General features: G+C 37.0%; 1 protein-coding gene across 6 annotated transcripts in view; it reads left to right on the top strand.

Moving 5' to 3' along the window:
* The window catches only part of UBR3 (ubiquitin protein ligase E3 component n-recognin 3), a 117,160-nt gene that overhangs the window by 2,573 nt on the left and 97,158 nt on the right, over positions 1-17,429 (top strand). For 5 of the 6 annotated variants that reach the window (XM_055812763.1, XM_055812759.1, XM_055812758.1 and 2 more), the window contains exons 2-5: positions 13,045-13,184; positions 13,589-13,747; positions 15,448-15,591; positions 16,197-16,246. In XM_055812763.1, coding sequence (XP_055668738.1) covers positions 13,109-13,184; positions 13,589-13,747; positions 15,448-15,591; positions 16,197-16,246 — 429 coding nt within the window. In that variant the 5' untranslated portion in view covers positions 13,045-13,108. The remainder of the gene's footprint in view (positions 1-13,044; positions 13,185-13,588; positions 13,748-15,447; positions 15,592-16,196; positions 16,247-17,429) is intronic. The other variant, XM_055812762.1, reaches the window with a different exon arrangement.

The raw sequence follows: 17,429 nt of genomic DNA, 5'->3' as shown, positions 1-17,429 counted from the left end.
GTTCATTCACCAGAGAGCTGGAGACTTCACCAGAAGACAGTTTGGAGTGCTTGAGTGAGGCCTCCTTCTGATTAGCTTTCTAGAATAGTCTCAATCTTGCTTGGCTTAGCCTGAGTGGGATATGACATGCTCTCCTAAGAGCCGTCCCACCTCTTTCTAATAAATCCTGACTTGTGGTTTACCTAGCAGAAACCACTAGGAACATATATAGAAATAGTAATACATTTTCCTTGGTTCTTTTCATGTTTTTAACATTTACATCATATAATACTGCATCGCTCACTCTGCATCTTAAGATTCCCTCTCCTTCTGCATTTCTGCTTAGAGATTTCACTAATCCTGTTTTTTCCTGTTGCTTCGAGGTTGTTGTCTTGGCTGTGGCTTCTGGTTTTTTGTTTCTTCTTATGTTTTTTTCCTTTGTTTCTCGTACCGTCTTCCCTCATAATTTCTTTGTTCATTTTGGTGGAATATTTTCTCATTGGTAGGCCCCCTCCAATGGAAGAGTATTTTTCCTCCTTTTGTTTTCATTGATCTTCAGTGGTTTCAAGGGGCTACGCTTGAAGTGGTTCTTTCATTGTCAGTTCTTGTTCAACTTCTGGTGATTCTACTTTCCTCAGTATCACCGAAGTAACAGCCCCCCTCGATCCTGAGAAGGAAGAAAAAAAATTTAATGTCCCTTCTTCCAGTGCTCAGTGTGGGATAGATACAGGGCTCCTCTTAGTGGTAGGATTTTAATAGAGCACAGGCAAATTGAACTACTTTAGGTGAATATTAAAATGACTTCTGATACTCCTCTCATCCTGGAGTTTATAGTGTTCACAATTGTCTTCTATTTTACGGTTTTCTTCTTGAGGAAAGCTGATTTGATAAAGAAGAAATAAAAAATGCTGTTAAATTTGCAGTGTAAACAGATGCAAACCCTGAGGGAGTAAGAATATTTTCCTCATTTCTGTTATATTTTCCCTACTTGTTACTTTTAATGGTGGAATTTGAGAGTAAATTGTCTTGGGCATGAGGTAGGGCCCTTCAGGATGTTTGATCATTCTAGATAAACAATTCCATTCAGAAACAACGCTCTTTGAGTTGAGCAGTAGATTTTCCAGTCCTTGTGGACACACCGGAGGACAATACATGAGAGTACATGGGTGTCTGCACTCAACATAAGGTCACTCCTGCTTATCTAAAGAACTGATGTTAAGCCAGCGCAATTAAGTGAACTAGAAACTGTTTGCTGTGCAAGACAAAGTAAGTTAAGCTTAAACCAGTGTGAAAACATTAATGTGTGCAAACACATGCATTTCTACCTATTGACTTGCATTGCTTCAATGCAGCATGTTTAGATAAACTGATTTGTCTATACAAATCAATTGCACAATTACAAAGATAATGCTTTACATGTTAAAGTTAGGAGGCCCTCATGGTAGATTCAGGAAATTGGAGTGTGTCTAGCTTAATATAACCTTGGCCACTGCAGGCTAGGCTTCTATTAATAGTAAGGGAATCAAATGTGGAGCCTACTTACAAACTTTATCTACCATCTGCCCGCTCAGATAAAATTTTGTGTAGAAACTGTATACGAATATTGTAAGTAACAGTATTTTGGTTTTGTTTGTTCTTGTTATCTGGCTTATCATGTTCAGAGTTTTTTGATTTGATACATCTCAAAAAATACTTCTGATGAAGTCTCAGTTAACTTATCTGCTATAAAGGAAATTTCTCCAGCATACCATCTGGAATATCTTTTCATTTCCTTTAAGGTGGCTAATGTGAATCTAGAGATGGGTTTTGTCTGTGGTGTAAGGAAGTGTGTGTTAATCTTTTATTACTAATTAAATCTATAATTTACTTTTTAGAGATAACTGAGTGTTAATTTTTCATTTCTGATGCCAGGAAGCTGGAGTATCACATATTAGATGGATGCTGATTTGCTTTAAGTACCTTGTGTAATTCTCATTTGTTTCAGAAAAATCAGGTTGTCACATTTGTGAACCTTTTGATTCTCATGCAAATTTCAGTGTTTTTGATGATTAAGTTAATTCTACTTGGTCTGATATTCTAGAATGTAATTTAGACTTTAGAAAATGTTCAAGTTTGTAAATGTAGCTGCTTGTCAAAATATTATAAACTCTAGCTGTGGCAAGGTTTAATAGATTCTAAGATCCAGTGATATGTCACTAGGTGAAAATAGTTTGTAGGCATCTCCCACATGGTATTGAGCCATGGGCAAATGAAATTTTGCAGCTCCATCAGAGATAATTAATAATGTTCTGAAGAAGGCAAAATCTTCAGTTCTGAAGCATTTATAGTAGACATATGCTCATAGTTTAGCAGGCAAGTTCATCTGTTGGAGGAAAAAAAACCCATGCAGGTGGACAGGGGAAGATTCAGACTGAAGTATTTTTTGGTTGGCAGATAATTTTGTGTTATGATGAAACTTTGTAGAATAAGCTTAAAGGAAGCAATATGCCATGTGGTTATATTAAGAATTTAACTAGTTAGTAACATGTTACTGACAAGTACTGTCTTGTTTCTGTGGCTGTCTTGTTATGATTCCCCTTTAAGTCTGTAGACAATAACCTGATATACTAGAGAGCTTCTGTGCTTTGGCTATTTCATTCCCCTGTGTCCTCCGTGTCCTGTTTCTGAGTGTGCCTCACTGTGTGTTGACTTATTTGTTAAATTAATCATGTGGGAAGCAGATGTTTTAGTGCTGCATTACAGTACAAAGAGAATAATATCTCCATCAAGGGTTGCATATCCTGAAAGGCAAAAAGCCAGGTTAAGAATTTCATTAAACAGGCTTTTGCATTGATGTTTGCTGTATATTTGATGGTAGTTATGGCAACCAATGGCTCCATTGATATATAGTGTTGCCTTCTCTTATGACTTATGTAAAAGGATCTGAGAAATTATCGATTTCCACTTGTGACAGTGGGCCATTTCTTTATCAGTAGGCATCTGTGAAGTAAAAAAACCCTATAGTTTTAAGAAAGGTAACTGTTATAGATTGATGTTGTATGCCTTGTGTTCAAAAACGCCTTCAGGTACCTAGCTGTAAGCTTTCGGCAGTCCTGTCTCTGATGATCCGTGCTCATCTTTCCATTTAGCTCCATGTCTTAGGGTATACATTGTACAGGTTTCATGGAGATCCTGTCTGAGCTACACGCTAGATCAAACTTCTCTTTTTTTTTTTTCTTTTTTTTTTCCTTTTCTTTTTGTTTTTTTTCTTCATTTTGTCTGTCTTGGGGACTGATACATTGTTGGGTCTGCCATGATCCCTTATGAAAAGGCCAGAAAACTCTTTGCCTCCTCTCACTGCCAGCAAGGATGAGAAGTATATTCTTGGTTTATAGCCTGCTTATTTTCTTCTGCTTTAATTTATTTAGAATTGGGTCTGTTTTTTCAGTGCATTAAAATGTTTGCACACAGTAAGTATTATTGAATAGTTCTAGTTAAGTTTAGATTTTGGATAGTAGATACCTAGTATTGATGACCATTGCTACTCTGTCTCCATATCCTTCTTTCCCTCCTTCTGACTCAATTCCTTATTTTATCCCTTTTCCAAGACACTTCCTTACAGGAACTCATTTCAATAGAAATGGCCTTGCTGTGCTGTTTGGGAGTTGTGGAAGAATATGTTCTATTTCTTCTGCTTTCTGTTGCTGAATAAGGGACCTTTTTCATATTGTAGACTTGAGAAAACTTTAACAAATAGAGTGACAATAAAAAAGCAAGTTTGTTGTTTAGAAAGATATTATTAATAATTACCTCTGGATATATTCTTGCATGTTCATCAGGCAAGGTCTTTTGTATCATCTTGGGTTGTAGCAGCTGTGATCCACTTGAGATCAGGAAAGTCCCATCTGCCTGTGGCTGGGTTCTGGGACATACAGGTAATAATTATTTTTACTGGCATTAAGTAGATCATGTGGTTATTTTATGGCATGTCTTACAACAGTGAATCACCTATTTAGCATACACATAGCATGTTTCTGTTTAAGGTTGTCTCTTCCAGTGTGACTATCGTGTTCTTTGACAGTAGACAAGAAGGTTGCAGTTCTCCAGGACCTAGGCTCAGTTTGGTAATGCAGCCTCAAAGAGGGAAGCTCTTTTGGACCTTCAAGAAGTTGCTGAAACAGATGCTTTATCAACAGGCTGAGACCCTACACATTGTCAAGGAGTTTAGCCTCTGAGCATTATGAAACTACGTAAGGACATCCTCATGTTCAGGACTGCTGGGCTGGTACAAATGGTGTTCTGTAGGATCTCTGTCAGCTCCCATGAAGCTTCTCTGCTTTTGAAGTCCTTTGGGCTGCAGGGACCAAGGAGAAGTCTGAGCTGTACTGCCTCTTAGCTCGGCACAAGAGTCTGAATAAACCCATGGTCATGTACTTCTGGTGGGTGTTACTCTTTGGAACAAAAACTCCACCACCTGACCTTCCACAGACAGTGTAGAGGAATCCATGCTGGGATTCACACTGACCACAGCATTTCAAAGAACCACAGTTACCATGCATTTATAAATAATTGATTCCCTCTGCCTTCTTCCCTACCTCCCCCAGACATAAAGCTCAATATTTTGTATTGCTGCTTAGGATTCCACAATGACATCCGGTAGTTTTCACAGAGCTTTATGTTAGGTCTTAACTTTGGAGAGTGAAAGATTTCAGATCACTGTGTTGCTGAAGTTCATCACGACATACAGTCAGCTCACAAACCTGCCTGTCTAGATTTCTCTTAAGAATGCCTCTGATTAGGACTACATCAGCCTCTAAATTACTTGGTGCAATGTTTTCCAAATGATTAACAGCCAAGTGATAATTTTGTATTGCTGCTTTTAGAGCTGTGGCCTGACTAGATGCCATGTACTTTATACACGCCTTAGGAATAATGTGTGGTTGTTTCAAAGGCATCAGTAAGATACTCAGATGTATCAATGTACATAACTTTAAACATTTAGATGCCTGAATTCTTGCCGTGTTAGTCACTGAAAAATATTTAAATAAATGATGGTTCTACCCCAAAGCTTTTGCTGGTAGGGCCAGTCTGGTTTGAAGAACAGAACAGTACTCTGAAGATTGAGCTCACAAGATTCAACTGCTGTGTATCTTGCCTTGTCTGAAGTAGGCATATTTATTGTATGACTTGTCTATGGCTTTGTAATATACTTCGGTATATAATCTGTTTAAGAAGAACTGGTGTTTTGGAGGTCTCTGGAAATAGTTTTGTTTAAGTTTGGGCTAACTACTGTTGATTTTCAGTTCCTTTGCTTTGATCCCACCAACTTGTAAAACTCCTTTTAGCTCTTTTGTGAACCTGTCAGCTATCCAGGATTCTAAGTTTGCTAAGTCAGGGTGGAGTGGTATTTATCTGGTACAGATCTGATCTACATGGAGCTGTCAATGGATCTGTTGGCGATGGAGTAAATGTGGTTTTGGGTCTATGTTTGGAAAACACGTTCCTAAGGAACTTAGATCTTTCTTAGTGACAATTAATATAGGTTGGTTTGGCGTTCGGGCTGTTCTTCCTTATCACTTGCAGAATATTAGGAATTTTATATTTACAAAAAATCTTGGAATGGTGTCTGACAACTGCAGCTGATTCCAAATAATAGTGTCCTAGGTGCCCTCCTCTATAGAGTTCTGGTAGTTAGTTTTGAAAATAGTATGAATTTTCTTTACATTGAAGTAACAAACATAGCCATTTGGGTATTACAATAACAAGGACTATATAATGAACTCTGTTGCCTTCATCAAGATCTATCTCCATTTCTGCATAGTGCCTGCAGCAGTAATAGCTCTGGCATGAAACACATGAACGCTTACCTTTCCAAGGAAACTACAAATTACAGATGTACCTTGTCTGTTGGAGGCCTGACCAAAGTGGTATCTTCAGCTTAAGTTGATAGCTTTTATTAAAATCCACAGGTCTTACTCAGATCCTGAAGAAGTGAAGATTGGGTTTGCATTTGTCTGGCATTGTGCAGTTGCTTTGAAAATTTGGAACCAAAATATTACATGCTGTATTTTTGACCTGTTTAAATTTTCTTAGCCAGAAAATATTTTTGTTGACACTATTTTGGAAACTTTTATTTTTGTTCTTTAAATAGATGTACTGTGTGTGTGCTTCAGGGTAGATAATTGATGGGATTCTGAAAGCACCTGGGCAGGGAGAGACTGTATGTGAACTAATGGTTTGGGGAGAGTGAGGGCCAAGCAAAGATGGCTTTGATGAGGGCTCGGGACTAGACATTCTATATGCTGATCTGCTTGTCCCAGATCTACTTTTGAAGTCTTTTGAAGCTTTCTGAATGCTATGTAAGGCTAAGAACTAAAATCAGATCCTAAAAATGAGGAAGTCAAGCATCCTGAGCTAGAATATGCATTGTATCTTAATTTGTCCATCTATCTTTAGGTCCATATTTAGGGGTGGGGTGGGAGTGGGGAAAGATACCTTTAGACTCCATGCTGTGAAAGACTTTTGCGTGTAAAAACCTTTCTTGTGGGCTTTTTTGTTGTTAACCTCCATGAAGATTTTGAGAGTTGAGTTTGAAAAGTATTCTTGTCAGTGACTTCTTCAGTATATTCTCAACAATGCCTTCTTCAGGACAGTGAAATACTAAATTAACTGCTCATTTAAGAGGTACTGTTCCTTTTCTCAACTGAAAAGGCTGCAGTTCCTGTTGGACAAAATGGTTAGAGACTGTATTCATACAAGCAAATGCATGAATTAAGATAATTTTAATAATCTTAATATTGCCATTGACAGTGTAACTGGGGCCCTTTTAACTTTGAGGGCTTCACTTTACAATCACTGTGATGTTTGAAAAAGCTGCACCAAAGAAAATGGGTATTATATTTGTAAGTTAGCTAGCTGTGTGTCTGTTATTGTACAAATATATTTATTTTGTTGCACAAATATATAATTTAATTAAAACTGTGTGTAAATTGAGGCTTTTTAATCAAACCAGGTAAATGTAAGCTGTACTTAGATGCAATTACAGTGCAGTCCCAGGGCATCTACCCTTCTTGTAAAGACTGTTTTTGCAGCAGAATACTGTGTTATTCTGTTGAATTGCCCTGTTGTCCATCAAAATGCTCAAATTCAACAGCTTTGTGGGTCCATTCAAACATAGGCTCAGCTTCAGCTCTACCTCATTTTCACTGTATTTCTAAGGTCTTATGATTGAAACTGCCAAATCTACTCTTTCTGTCTGATAGGGGGTACTTGTATAATAATGAAACTCATTGTAGTTTTATCTACTATACAACATGTTTACACCTGAGGACTAACAGAATAATAGAAATGGTGTTCTGCAGAGCTGCTTTGTCAGATTTTTCTTTGAACTGGAGACCTTGCTTCACTCAAGGGCGCTCAATGTAGCACTGGGTGACAAGGGAGTTTCTGGTGACTCACGACCTCTCTTTCTGCTGCTCTGCAAGGATTGGAATAACTTCTAAGAGTCTAATCTGTGATTTCTAGCCTCCTAACCTGGCCAGACAGCTTTGTTGTGAAGGCTTGGAGCCTGGAAAAAATGTCCTTTAAAGGTGTTGGGATTTTCCCTCTTTTTTTTTTCTTGAGAAGCCATTAAGTCTTCTGCTGTGATTCCTTGTCCTCCACTATTAACTCTAGTGTCCCTACTTTGGAGGTTGGTCCAGCGGGTTAGACTGACATCTTCGCAGTTGGCTTTGCTTGGTGGAGTCCCTAACAGCAGAAATACAAGTGTTCAGCTTTTTCTCTGGACTCCTCTGGGGCTTGCAGCTTTCATGAAGAGCAGAAGAGCTCATTCCTCAGGCCTTGAAGTCAGTGCCATGGTAATTCACTTTCAGAAGCCTGTTTTGCAGGTGAATGGAATTTAACTATTGAAATTTAATTACTAGGGTGTGGGGGGAAACACACCAAACTTAATTTTCAGAGGAACAGTTTGTTTCTCTGCATTTCTTCTGTTGCCATTGTGTGTGTTGTTGGCTAGGGACAGTGGATTTACAGCAAGGCTACAATATATCAAAGCCCTGTTTCATCAAGATAATTTTCTAATCCTGATTATGCAACTTATATTTTGTTCTGAATTAAGAAGTCTTTTAATATATGAACTGCAAAAGCAGGAAAAAAACATTTAAACACACTTCACCAGTACATAAAGAATCAAAAATCTGTTCACAGGAACTGTAAGTGACAATTGTAGCCCTCAGAGTATTCTGCATCTTGCATTTATTTTGTAGATACAGTGTATGTAGGAATAGCATTTGTGTGTTAGTTTTACCGTGGGAACAAAATACATACACTTTTTAGTGTGTGTTGACCTACAAAAATTACTTTGTTTTAATACTTTATGAAACATTACATGGTGGTGTCAGTCACGTGGTATACAGTATGAAATGTATATAATACCTTAAAAGCTCAGTTTAGATATGTCTTATTGTCACTGAATTGAAGAATCAAATAGAGGTTTACTTTCTTTGCTTAGGAATTGATTTCCAGGAGTTCTCGTTTGGGTCCTGTCACTTAGCTCCCATATTCTTGCCCCTAAAAGCTTCTGTCAGAGTCAGGTACTTGTAGTGCTGTAGTACTGTAAGACTTTGTAAGACAAAAGAAGGCGTCCCATATTCACAGCTTTATGTTCCATTTTAAAACAAAATACTTTTAAACATGGGGAGGCAAGGAACAAAACAGTGAGAGAAAAGTGAGGGTAAAAATAGTCCCCCTCTGTGTGCGTGAACTTATGCCAAGTTTCTGGAATGGAACTGAAACTTGAGATGTTGTGGGATGTAGTGGAAGGAGGGCTGAGCAAATGTTCAAAAGCTGTAAAGGTGTGGTCTGGCTGGTACTGAAGGCATTTATCAGCTGTAACAACTGGGGAAGTTTAAAAATTCTCCTTTGAAGTGGAGGAGTTGGCTTCATAGTGTGAAGCCTGATGTGCTGGTTGGCCAGGACAGCATACTCCTGCATGGCTGGATTTTTGGGGTTTTGTTCTCTGTGTTTTGTTCTCTGTCAGGTGAATAAGGAAAGAGATGATGGCAGGATGATGATTCAGGGATTTCAAAGTGATTTCCAAGAAGGCAGGTCTGTGAGTGTTGGTGGATTTAGGCTGGCCCAATGAACTTCTTTTTTTTAAAGCAAATAACTTCTGCTAGCTTAGCTTCTGAGCTGGTTTAACACAGGATCAATCAAGTGCCAATGCTGGAACAAATAAGAGGGCTAAAGACAGAATTGTGGCAGGACTGACCTAGTTCAACTTAAGCAGTTGTGAAACTAGCCTAAAGGGAAGGACATATCTTACCTGAAGGCACTTCTAAAATACATTTCAGAAATTCATGGCAGAATTATTAAAGACACAAATAGTAGGAGGGAATGGAATGAATCTGGAAAGTCTAAAGAGAACGTTGCTCTGAAGATGTTAATGCTGCTTCTGTTAGCAATATATGGTATTCCTTACTTGTGTAGATATCAAGAGTGTTCTGCATCTTACAGGTAAGATATCAGTGCAGCATAAAAAAATTCAGATATTGTATTTGAAGTCAGGCAGACAAGATTGCTTGTTAAAGCTCTGTTTTTATTTAATTGCAAGTTACTGTACTATTCTCTTCTTTTGCTAAATTAGTCTTGTCTTTCTGTGAAAAAGCAATTTAAAACTTTATGAATAATATGAATAAAACAATATGAAACTGCATAGACACCCCCCCCCCGAATATACTTTTGAATTAGAGAAAACAATAAGGAAAAAAGATAATTAATTTTGCCTCTCTGTAGACCTGTATTTTAGTACTTCTGTGCTAGACCTTAAGTGAGATAGGGCTTGAATATTTCTGCCTAAAGAATTGGACCTCTCACTGAAATACTCCTATTCTTAAAGCTTACTGTAGTGCAACAGTAAAAATATTTACAAGATTTACAAGAAATAGGAAATACTGAAGATTAAATGGGAACCTTAAGCTTATCGGAAAAAGTATTTTGCAATATGGAAATCATGTAATAAAGCTTAGATCAAGGTGATCTGTCACTTGCCTAGTCAGTCTTCCTCTCCATAGTTATTTTTATTTTTGAGCTTCTTCAGAAAAAATGTATTTCTTATCTACATTATATCCACCTTTCATTAGCTTTCATTGGCTGTTAGAGACTTCTGCCTGCTCGAAGTGGTTGATTTCCAAGGCTTGATGTTACCAGGAGCGATTTGGAAAATGCACCTTTTTGTTGCCCATTAAGTTCCTCTTTTGATAGTCCTGGAAGCATATTTGAAATGTACATTTATGTAGACAATTCTTTAACTGATGCTGTGGTAAGGAAGCTCTTCTAGGGGTATGGGAGGCTGATTATGGAATAGCTTTGCCAGCTCTTTGTCCAGTGACTGTAACCATTGAGAAGTTTGTTGTTCTTTCTGCTTGTATAGGAAGTTTGAACTTGTTTCTTCCTTGGCACAGCTTCGGGTTCTGGCTCTTCTTTAGTTAAGATAGCTGTTGTTTTAACTCTGGAGATCTTCCAAGTCATTGTCTGGCATTTTGGTCAATTTTTGTAGAAGAATTGTACAGCATTCTCTAAAGGCAATAGAGTTTTGAGTAGAACAGAGTATCACTATTTCAGGACTGTGGAAGTACCATACAGTGGCAGGATTGGTTTTCCGTAATTCAGCATAAAACAAGACTCCCATGGGTGAGTATTACAAACTTGGGCTCTGTAACATTTTTTCAGCCTGATTTGTAAATAATGAAATCTGAGCATTGGCTTTCTGGATCATTGTGGCTTAGATTTATTCTTGGCTTGAAATTCAGTATGGCCAATAGCTTGTCCAGTGGCAAGTCATGTCAGTAAGGACATATTTTGGGATCCTTACTATGTACATGTTTCTAGCTGTTAGTTAAGAACAGTTACGATAGTATATTGATTTCAGACAATACTTTAATACTGCAGCTTTTGAACCATAAATATAGAATATGGCTCATCTTGTAAAATGATATTGGCATTCCTGCTTTATGGTTTAGGGCCTCGTATCTAGAAATGATTCCCTGTTCAGAACTGCTGTAATTTGTGCATACGACAGTGAAAGGATGTTTCCTTACAGTGAACGGAGTATGGGTTCTTCCTTGATTTTTCAGAACCTGTATTAATACAGGAATAATAGCACACTTTGTTAGTCAGTAGTGCTTTGTTGGGAATCTCAAGAGAAGATGTAATTCGTAACCTTCAGCTACAGGATATATTAAATTTGGGGTAATTAATCCGTAGGCTGATTCACAAGTGATACACTGGCATAGGGTTCTTGGGGAGCAGAGCTTTTTATTTTCTGTGGAAGGAAGCCTTGTGCTTAGCAGAAGCTGCAATTCAAAATGACTTTGTGTGAGTTTTGTTACCCTGGCTCCCTTAGCTTGTGATCATAACCAGTGAGAATATCTTTTGGCTGAATGCAAAATATACTGGGGGGGGTGGGCATAAAAGATTTTAAAACACACTGCGTAGTAATTCTTCCATTGTGTATCTTTTAAGTCTTTGTTTACTTTTGATCTCTCCTTATAAGGATAGTGGTGAAAGGGAAACCAAATACCTTTAAGGTAATAAATGAGGTACCATATTACAGCATGGATCAAACCAGACTTGTGATTTATGGCAGTTAAGGTTTCTGTATGTGGATGAGACAAAAGTGAAAACCATCCATTTGTGCGTTAATTAATTAACAGAAAGTTGTCAGTCATCACTGAGCCCTTTCTGTCAGGTACTTCACCCCCCACCCTCCCCCCCCCCAGGGATGGACAGGCTGTATTACAAACTGCAAGTCATCTGGCTAGTACTGTCCTTATTTACCTTTTCTTAGTAAGAAGTGTCATCTCTAATGTGTAAGAGCAAAGGAGAAGCTCTTAATCTTTAGTCTTGTGAAGATGCTAGCCATTCTTGTGAAGATGCCATCTTAATTGCTGGACTTGTTTTGGGTTTTTTTTGTGCATGTGTCTGTCCGTCCATCCCCTAAATACAGATACTTGCTTTGTGGCTTTCTTCTATTTCCTTCTCTTGAAGGTGATACTTTAGTGGTCCTCAAAGAAGAAAGACTTATGTTGTAGGAAGTAGCAGGCTTTTTCTGGAAAATATGGCATAGCAAATACAGTGAAGACATGAATAAATTTAGAAAACAATTTTCATATTCAAACAAAGCTGAATCAATTTCTAAATCCTTGTTGAAAAATCACTGGTAAAATCTAGTGAATCTTTCCAGTAAAATTTGCTCTTGTATGATGTGTTTTTACACTCTTTATTCGTTGTTAGCTTCTTTTTGATGTGGGTAAATAACTCTTTGATGTTGGAAAATGTCCTTTCTAAAAATAGATTGGGAGCAGAAAAGTATCCAGTCAGGCTCATGTTAAGTCAGTGGGAAATCATTCTGTCTGCTCTAATGGGGTTTGGCTCAACCACATGTCATTGTGCATTAGCCAAGCCTCAACTAGTACCATACAGGAATTCTCCAAAGAAGAAATCTTTTCTTTTCTTTTTAATTGAAACAGTTTGCACAATTTTTGCAATTCTGTTTTCCTTTGATAAGTAAATCTTAGTTGCTATAAATTTGAAATAAATATTGATCCTGCAAAATCTTATGTTTTTTAAAAAGTTGTTTTTATTAATGTCAAAAGACATTTAAAAATTCATTATCTGAATGAGGGCTTGAAGAATTGGGCCAGCCTCTGTTTCACAGAAAGGAGAACTGGTTTAGTTCAATTACTTTCAATTAGGCTGTTCAAGAAATTGGGAGGCATGTCTTAATAAAGAAAAGTTCAGTGTTCTTCTAACTGTTCAATGGAAGATGCTTCTAACATGTATGGGAAGAAACTGGAATGTTAGATATGTGAACTTTGAGAAGGGTAAAAAAATTGACACCTTTACAATTTGCTGACTCAGAAACAAAATGGGTTTGAACGTAGTAGCTGGAATTTCAGAGTACCGTTTCTGCACCACCTTTAATGTAAGTGTGTACTCTCTGAAAAAAGGAAAAAGTAACGGTTTTCTTAGTATATGTTAACTCTGCTGAGCTGTGCTTGGGTAACATTTTTCTCATCTGTTTTATAGGTTTTGTAAAAGACACCGGATTAAGTCAAATTCAAATGTTCCATGTGTCCCGAAAGACTTGTTGATGATGTCAGAATTAGTTCTTCCACAGTTCATCTTTAGTCTTATTCAGCACTTAAGAGAGGGGTATAATGAGCCTGGTATGTTTTAAATTTGCATGTATCTAGCATATTTTACCATGCTGCTATCTCTTGCTTTGCAGTCTGTGAAGACACAGTACATGAATATGTGAATGCTATCTATAGTTTATATCATTGGATTTTGTGCCTCTTTTCCTAACGAAGTTACTGCCTGGATAGGCGATTCGATTTTGTTCTCTGCCAAAGAGCTTCTTAAATATGTTTTAACAGTTACATAACATTGTCTTGAGCTCTTCCAGAAAATGAAAGCAGGATTAATTTGAAACCTGTACATGTGAATTTTAGAGCATTATGAATATATCAATCAATTTATTTTGTAGTGATGATAGTTTTCTGCCTTGTGAAGGTCTTGACCCAATTATGTTACAATTTACACCAAAATTTTTTTGTTATGTGGTTTTCAGCTCTTGATGTGCCATCAGAGAAAGACCTTCATAAAATCCTCCAGGTTTTGGAGCCTCACGTTTCATTTCTAGAAGACTTGACCAAAATGGGAGGAGCAATGCGATCAGTTCTTACCCAGGTTTTGACTAGCCAACAGTTCTACAAAGATCTTAGCTCTGGTATGTTTTTGTCATTTCTAATAATTACATTTTCACATTATGAAGAAGTTAAGGACATAAGTTTTGTTTATCACTTCAGTTTATGTCTGGGTTTATTTAACTTATCAAACCCCAGAAAAATGCATGTGTTCAAGGATTTTTTTGGTTGTTGATAGAAAGAGGGTGGGCTAGAGTGACTAGAAGCATTTGTTATTAAGACCTATAAGAACAACCCTCTTATCTTTGTGTTCCAGGTAACTGTCTAAAGATACATTGTTTCAAAAGAGTTTTTATAATAAATCAATTTTCTTCAAAGTGAAGTGAACATGGCAGCTTAATATGTCCAATTAAGGCATATCAACCTTATTCAAAGTGGAATATGCCTAACTTATTTTGGGATCTACTCTCACAGAGATTACTGAAAGAGACCTGAATGGCAAAAGGCCATTGGTTGTCCTGCACTTCTGTGTTTTTTCTTCTTAAAAATACACCCCCCCCCCCCCCCAGTTATTTATTCCATCCTGTACCAAGTCACAATGAATCTGAAATGCTGGGCAGTTACTATTAACCTCAAACCACCTAGTATAAATTAACTCCATCTTATTTTCTTGTGATGAGAAGGTGTCTTTTTTGGGTCCTTTGCGTGCTTCCTTTGCATAGGTATGAAACAAACAGCAATTACTGTACATTTAAGTTGCCATAACTAGCTTCAGTAGCAGCTAGTTGAAGAACAGGCAATCTCCAAATCTTTATTTGAAAGGAGAAACACTTAGGAAAGCTGTCTCAGGGACAGTTGTCTTTACTCAGTTTCCTTCCTCTTTTTCTCTCCTGTTCAGTAATATTTGAATGGAAGAAATTTAATTACTTCTTTTTCCTATATGTGATGATTTCCTGAGATAAAAAAGTGGAGAGAGAATTGGGAAGTAAGACATTCTTATCTGGACTCTTGGAATGGAGAATGTGTGCATCTGAGTAGATACAGTTTCTAGGTAGGGAAAGTAAAGAAAGGGATTTTAGAGCAAACCCTGCCCTTCAGACTTTCAGTGCAAAAGGTGGACAGCTAAAAAGATGCTGTCATCTTTTTCATGATTTCTTTTCCTTAAACACTTGATGCGATTTGCTTCTCTAAAGTTTTTTTTTCTTACATAACAAATGTGTTGGGATTTTTTCAGTCCATTGCTTGGTGGAAAATTTTCTATCTTGAGCATGCAGTGTGACTTTGCTTCATCAAACAGTTAAAACGAACATATCTTTTATGAATAGTCTCCGTTAATTGCAGCTGTCAAAACTTGAACTTTGAAAGAAAAATTCCAAATATTAGAAAACATGTATGGCATATTACCATTACTGGTTTTTTTTGTTATTTTATTTTTTTCACACTGAAAATCATAGGCCCCTGCCCTTTCTGTTCAAACCCAACTGTTCTGAAATATCAAAATCCTTTTTTTGCTGTAGGATTAATGGTGGCAGTGCTAGTAAAATAATAATGAAATGCATAGTTTAGAAGAAAACACAGTGTTGGAGGTGAAAAACTGGAAAAGTTTCTGGTCTTTGGGATTTCAGTTCATGAACTGGAAAAACTTGTTAGCTTCTGCATCTCGTAATTGTACAGCTTATTAAAACATTGTGGACCATTGTTTAGATTGCTTGTATAGAATATGAAGTATATGAACCAAATAGCTGTTGTCGTGCTTTAATGCTGTTTTACATATGTATTCAAGGTGTTGGAGAGAATGCATGTGCAAAGAAAAGTCATGAGAAGTACCTCATTGCTTTGAAAGGCTCTGGTCTGGCATTTCCTGAGGATAAAATTGCATGTGGTATGCAGGAACAAGGAGCTGGAACTAGCACATTAGCAGTTCAAGGTTTGTGTAGAAAAATATTTTAAGAGAAGACTCGATTATTGCTGCTTTTTATATAACCTGTTCTTTTAGTTTATTTTTTTTAAAAAACAAACCTTAATTGAACTTAAGGAATCACTGTTATTTAGTGCACCACCAAATTACAGGACTTAGTTTAATTCTGTCAACAAAGCTAAACATACTAACTTCTTGTCGCTAATATACTAAGCATCATTTCTCTGTCATAGCATTAGTGGAATTTCAGTAGGCAAGATGAAATTGCTCGTGGTGGAATTTTGTCACTGCAACTAAGTTAAGCCACCTATTCTTACAAAAGTGCTGTGGATTTTTTTTTTTTCACTGAAGGCCATCAGAGTTTTTTGCAATTTCTGAAAGAACACATCTTCGTTAACTCAGTACGTTGAAGTTCTTCAATGGGACATACTTGCAAATCCTTAATTTTGTATTGCTTGGAAATCTTACTCCAACTTCTCAGTCCACTGCTGTGTATCTTTTAAAGAAAGTTGATGTAGTGTTTCATTTCATACTGGCTCATTAAATATCATAAAATACTCTCTTTTCAGTATAAGACTTATGAAAGGAATCTCTGAATTTTTTTATTTCAAAAGGTTTAGCAGGTGCTACAGCAACATCAGGACAAGGGGATTCTTCAGATGAGGTGAGACTGTTTTTTAAAGACTCTAATGAACTGCAGCCAAATAATAAATGGAGAGAATGCTTGTAGCCAAATCCCACAATCCTTAACTCTTCTATCAACCACATATTCTCTCCATTTTAATAATTAGAAATAGTGGAGATATAAAGGAATAGATCTCATGTCTTTGATTTACTAAGGACCTCTTGAAAAATCCTCACTTTTGCTAATACTATTTCAGTTTAATTTATGTATGTATGTAATGTAGAAGAAACTTGTGTGGGTAGTTCAGAAGTCACTGTTGAGTAAATCGGGATTGATTAAAGCAAACTTAAAGCATATGATGCTGTGAATGGTGTTAGCAGTTTTGGGCACTTGAGAATCCAGCTGAACTGGTGATAGCAGCAGTGAGAATTTCTCTGTAGATAAATTCCCATGAGTAGACTTGACCTTACTTACCAAACACGTTGAGTGGGAGTAAAAAGGAGGGAATTTTCTGTTAGATTGAGCTGTAATAAATAAGTGGAATTTAATGAGGAGAGTTAAATTCTGGTAGTTACTTTACCAATTTATTCTCTTCCCGCCCCCCCCCCCCCCCCCTTACTATTTAAAATCTAATTTCAACTGGTAAGCCTTAGCAGTCGTTCTGGTAGGGTAGTGTAACAAGCTTTAAATAATGTCTAGGATAGTTCTTCTTAGGACTTTTGCTTACATTGAAATCCCTGTGAATCACTATTGGAGTAAAAACAATTGTTCGTGTATGTCTAAAACAGTTGTATGACCTGTTTGCTTCTGTCACGAGCACAACAGCATCTGTTACTCTTTCAGCAGTGCTATTTATAGTTTGGCATTTTTCAAAGTATTGCTTGTTGTTTTTTCACTATCGCTTGACAAACAGACAAGAAAACCCCAACTTGCTAAAGACTGCTGATAGTCTTTTAAGGCCCATGAAAGAAGGCAGCAATTCAAGCTAATGTTAGTACCCTGAAGTAGTATTTTCAAATAAACTTAAAATGGCTCAGCATGCTTCTTTCTGTTTTACCCTTGTAAGTAATGAGGAGATGGAAGTAAACTGAAGTTGTCAGGAGTCTGAAGAGAGATTGGATATCACTGACATTTCTTTTTGTGAAGTCCAAGAGGGAGGTAGAGACAGAGATGTATCTTAGGGAGAAGGAATTTTTAAATCAGGAAAAGATTGTTTTTTTCA

This window comes from Falco peregrinus, chromosome 8 (genome assembly GCF_023634155.1).
Source record: "Falco peregrinus isolate bFalPer1 chromosome 8, bFalPer1.pri, whole genome shotgun sequence".
Classification (NCBI taxonomy): domain Eukaryota; kingdom Metazoa; phylum Chordata; class Aves; order Falconiformes; family Falconidae; genus Falco; species Falco peregrinus.
This window is presented reverse-complemented; position numbering and strand designations above follow the sequence as displayed.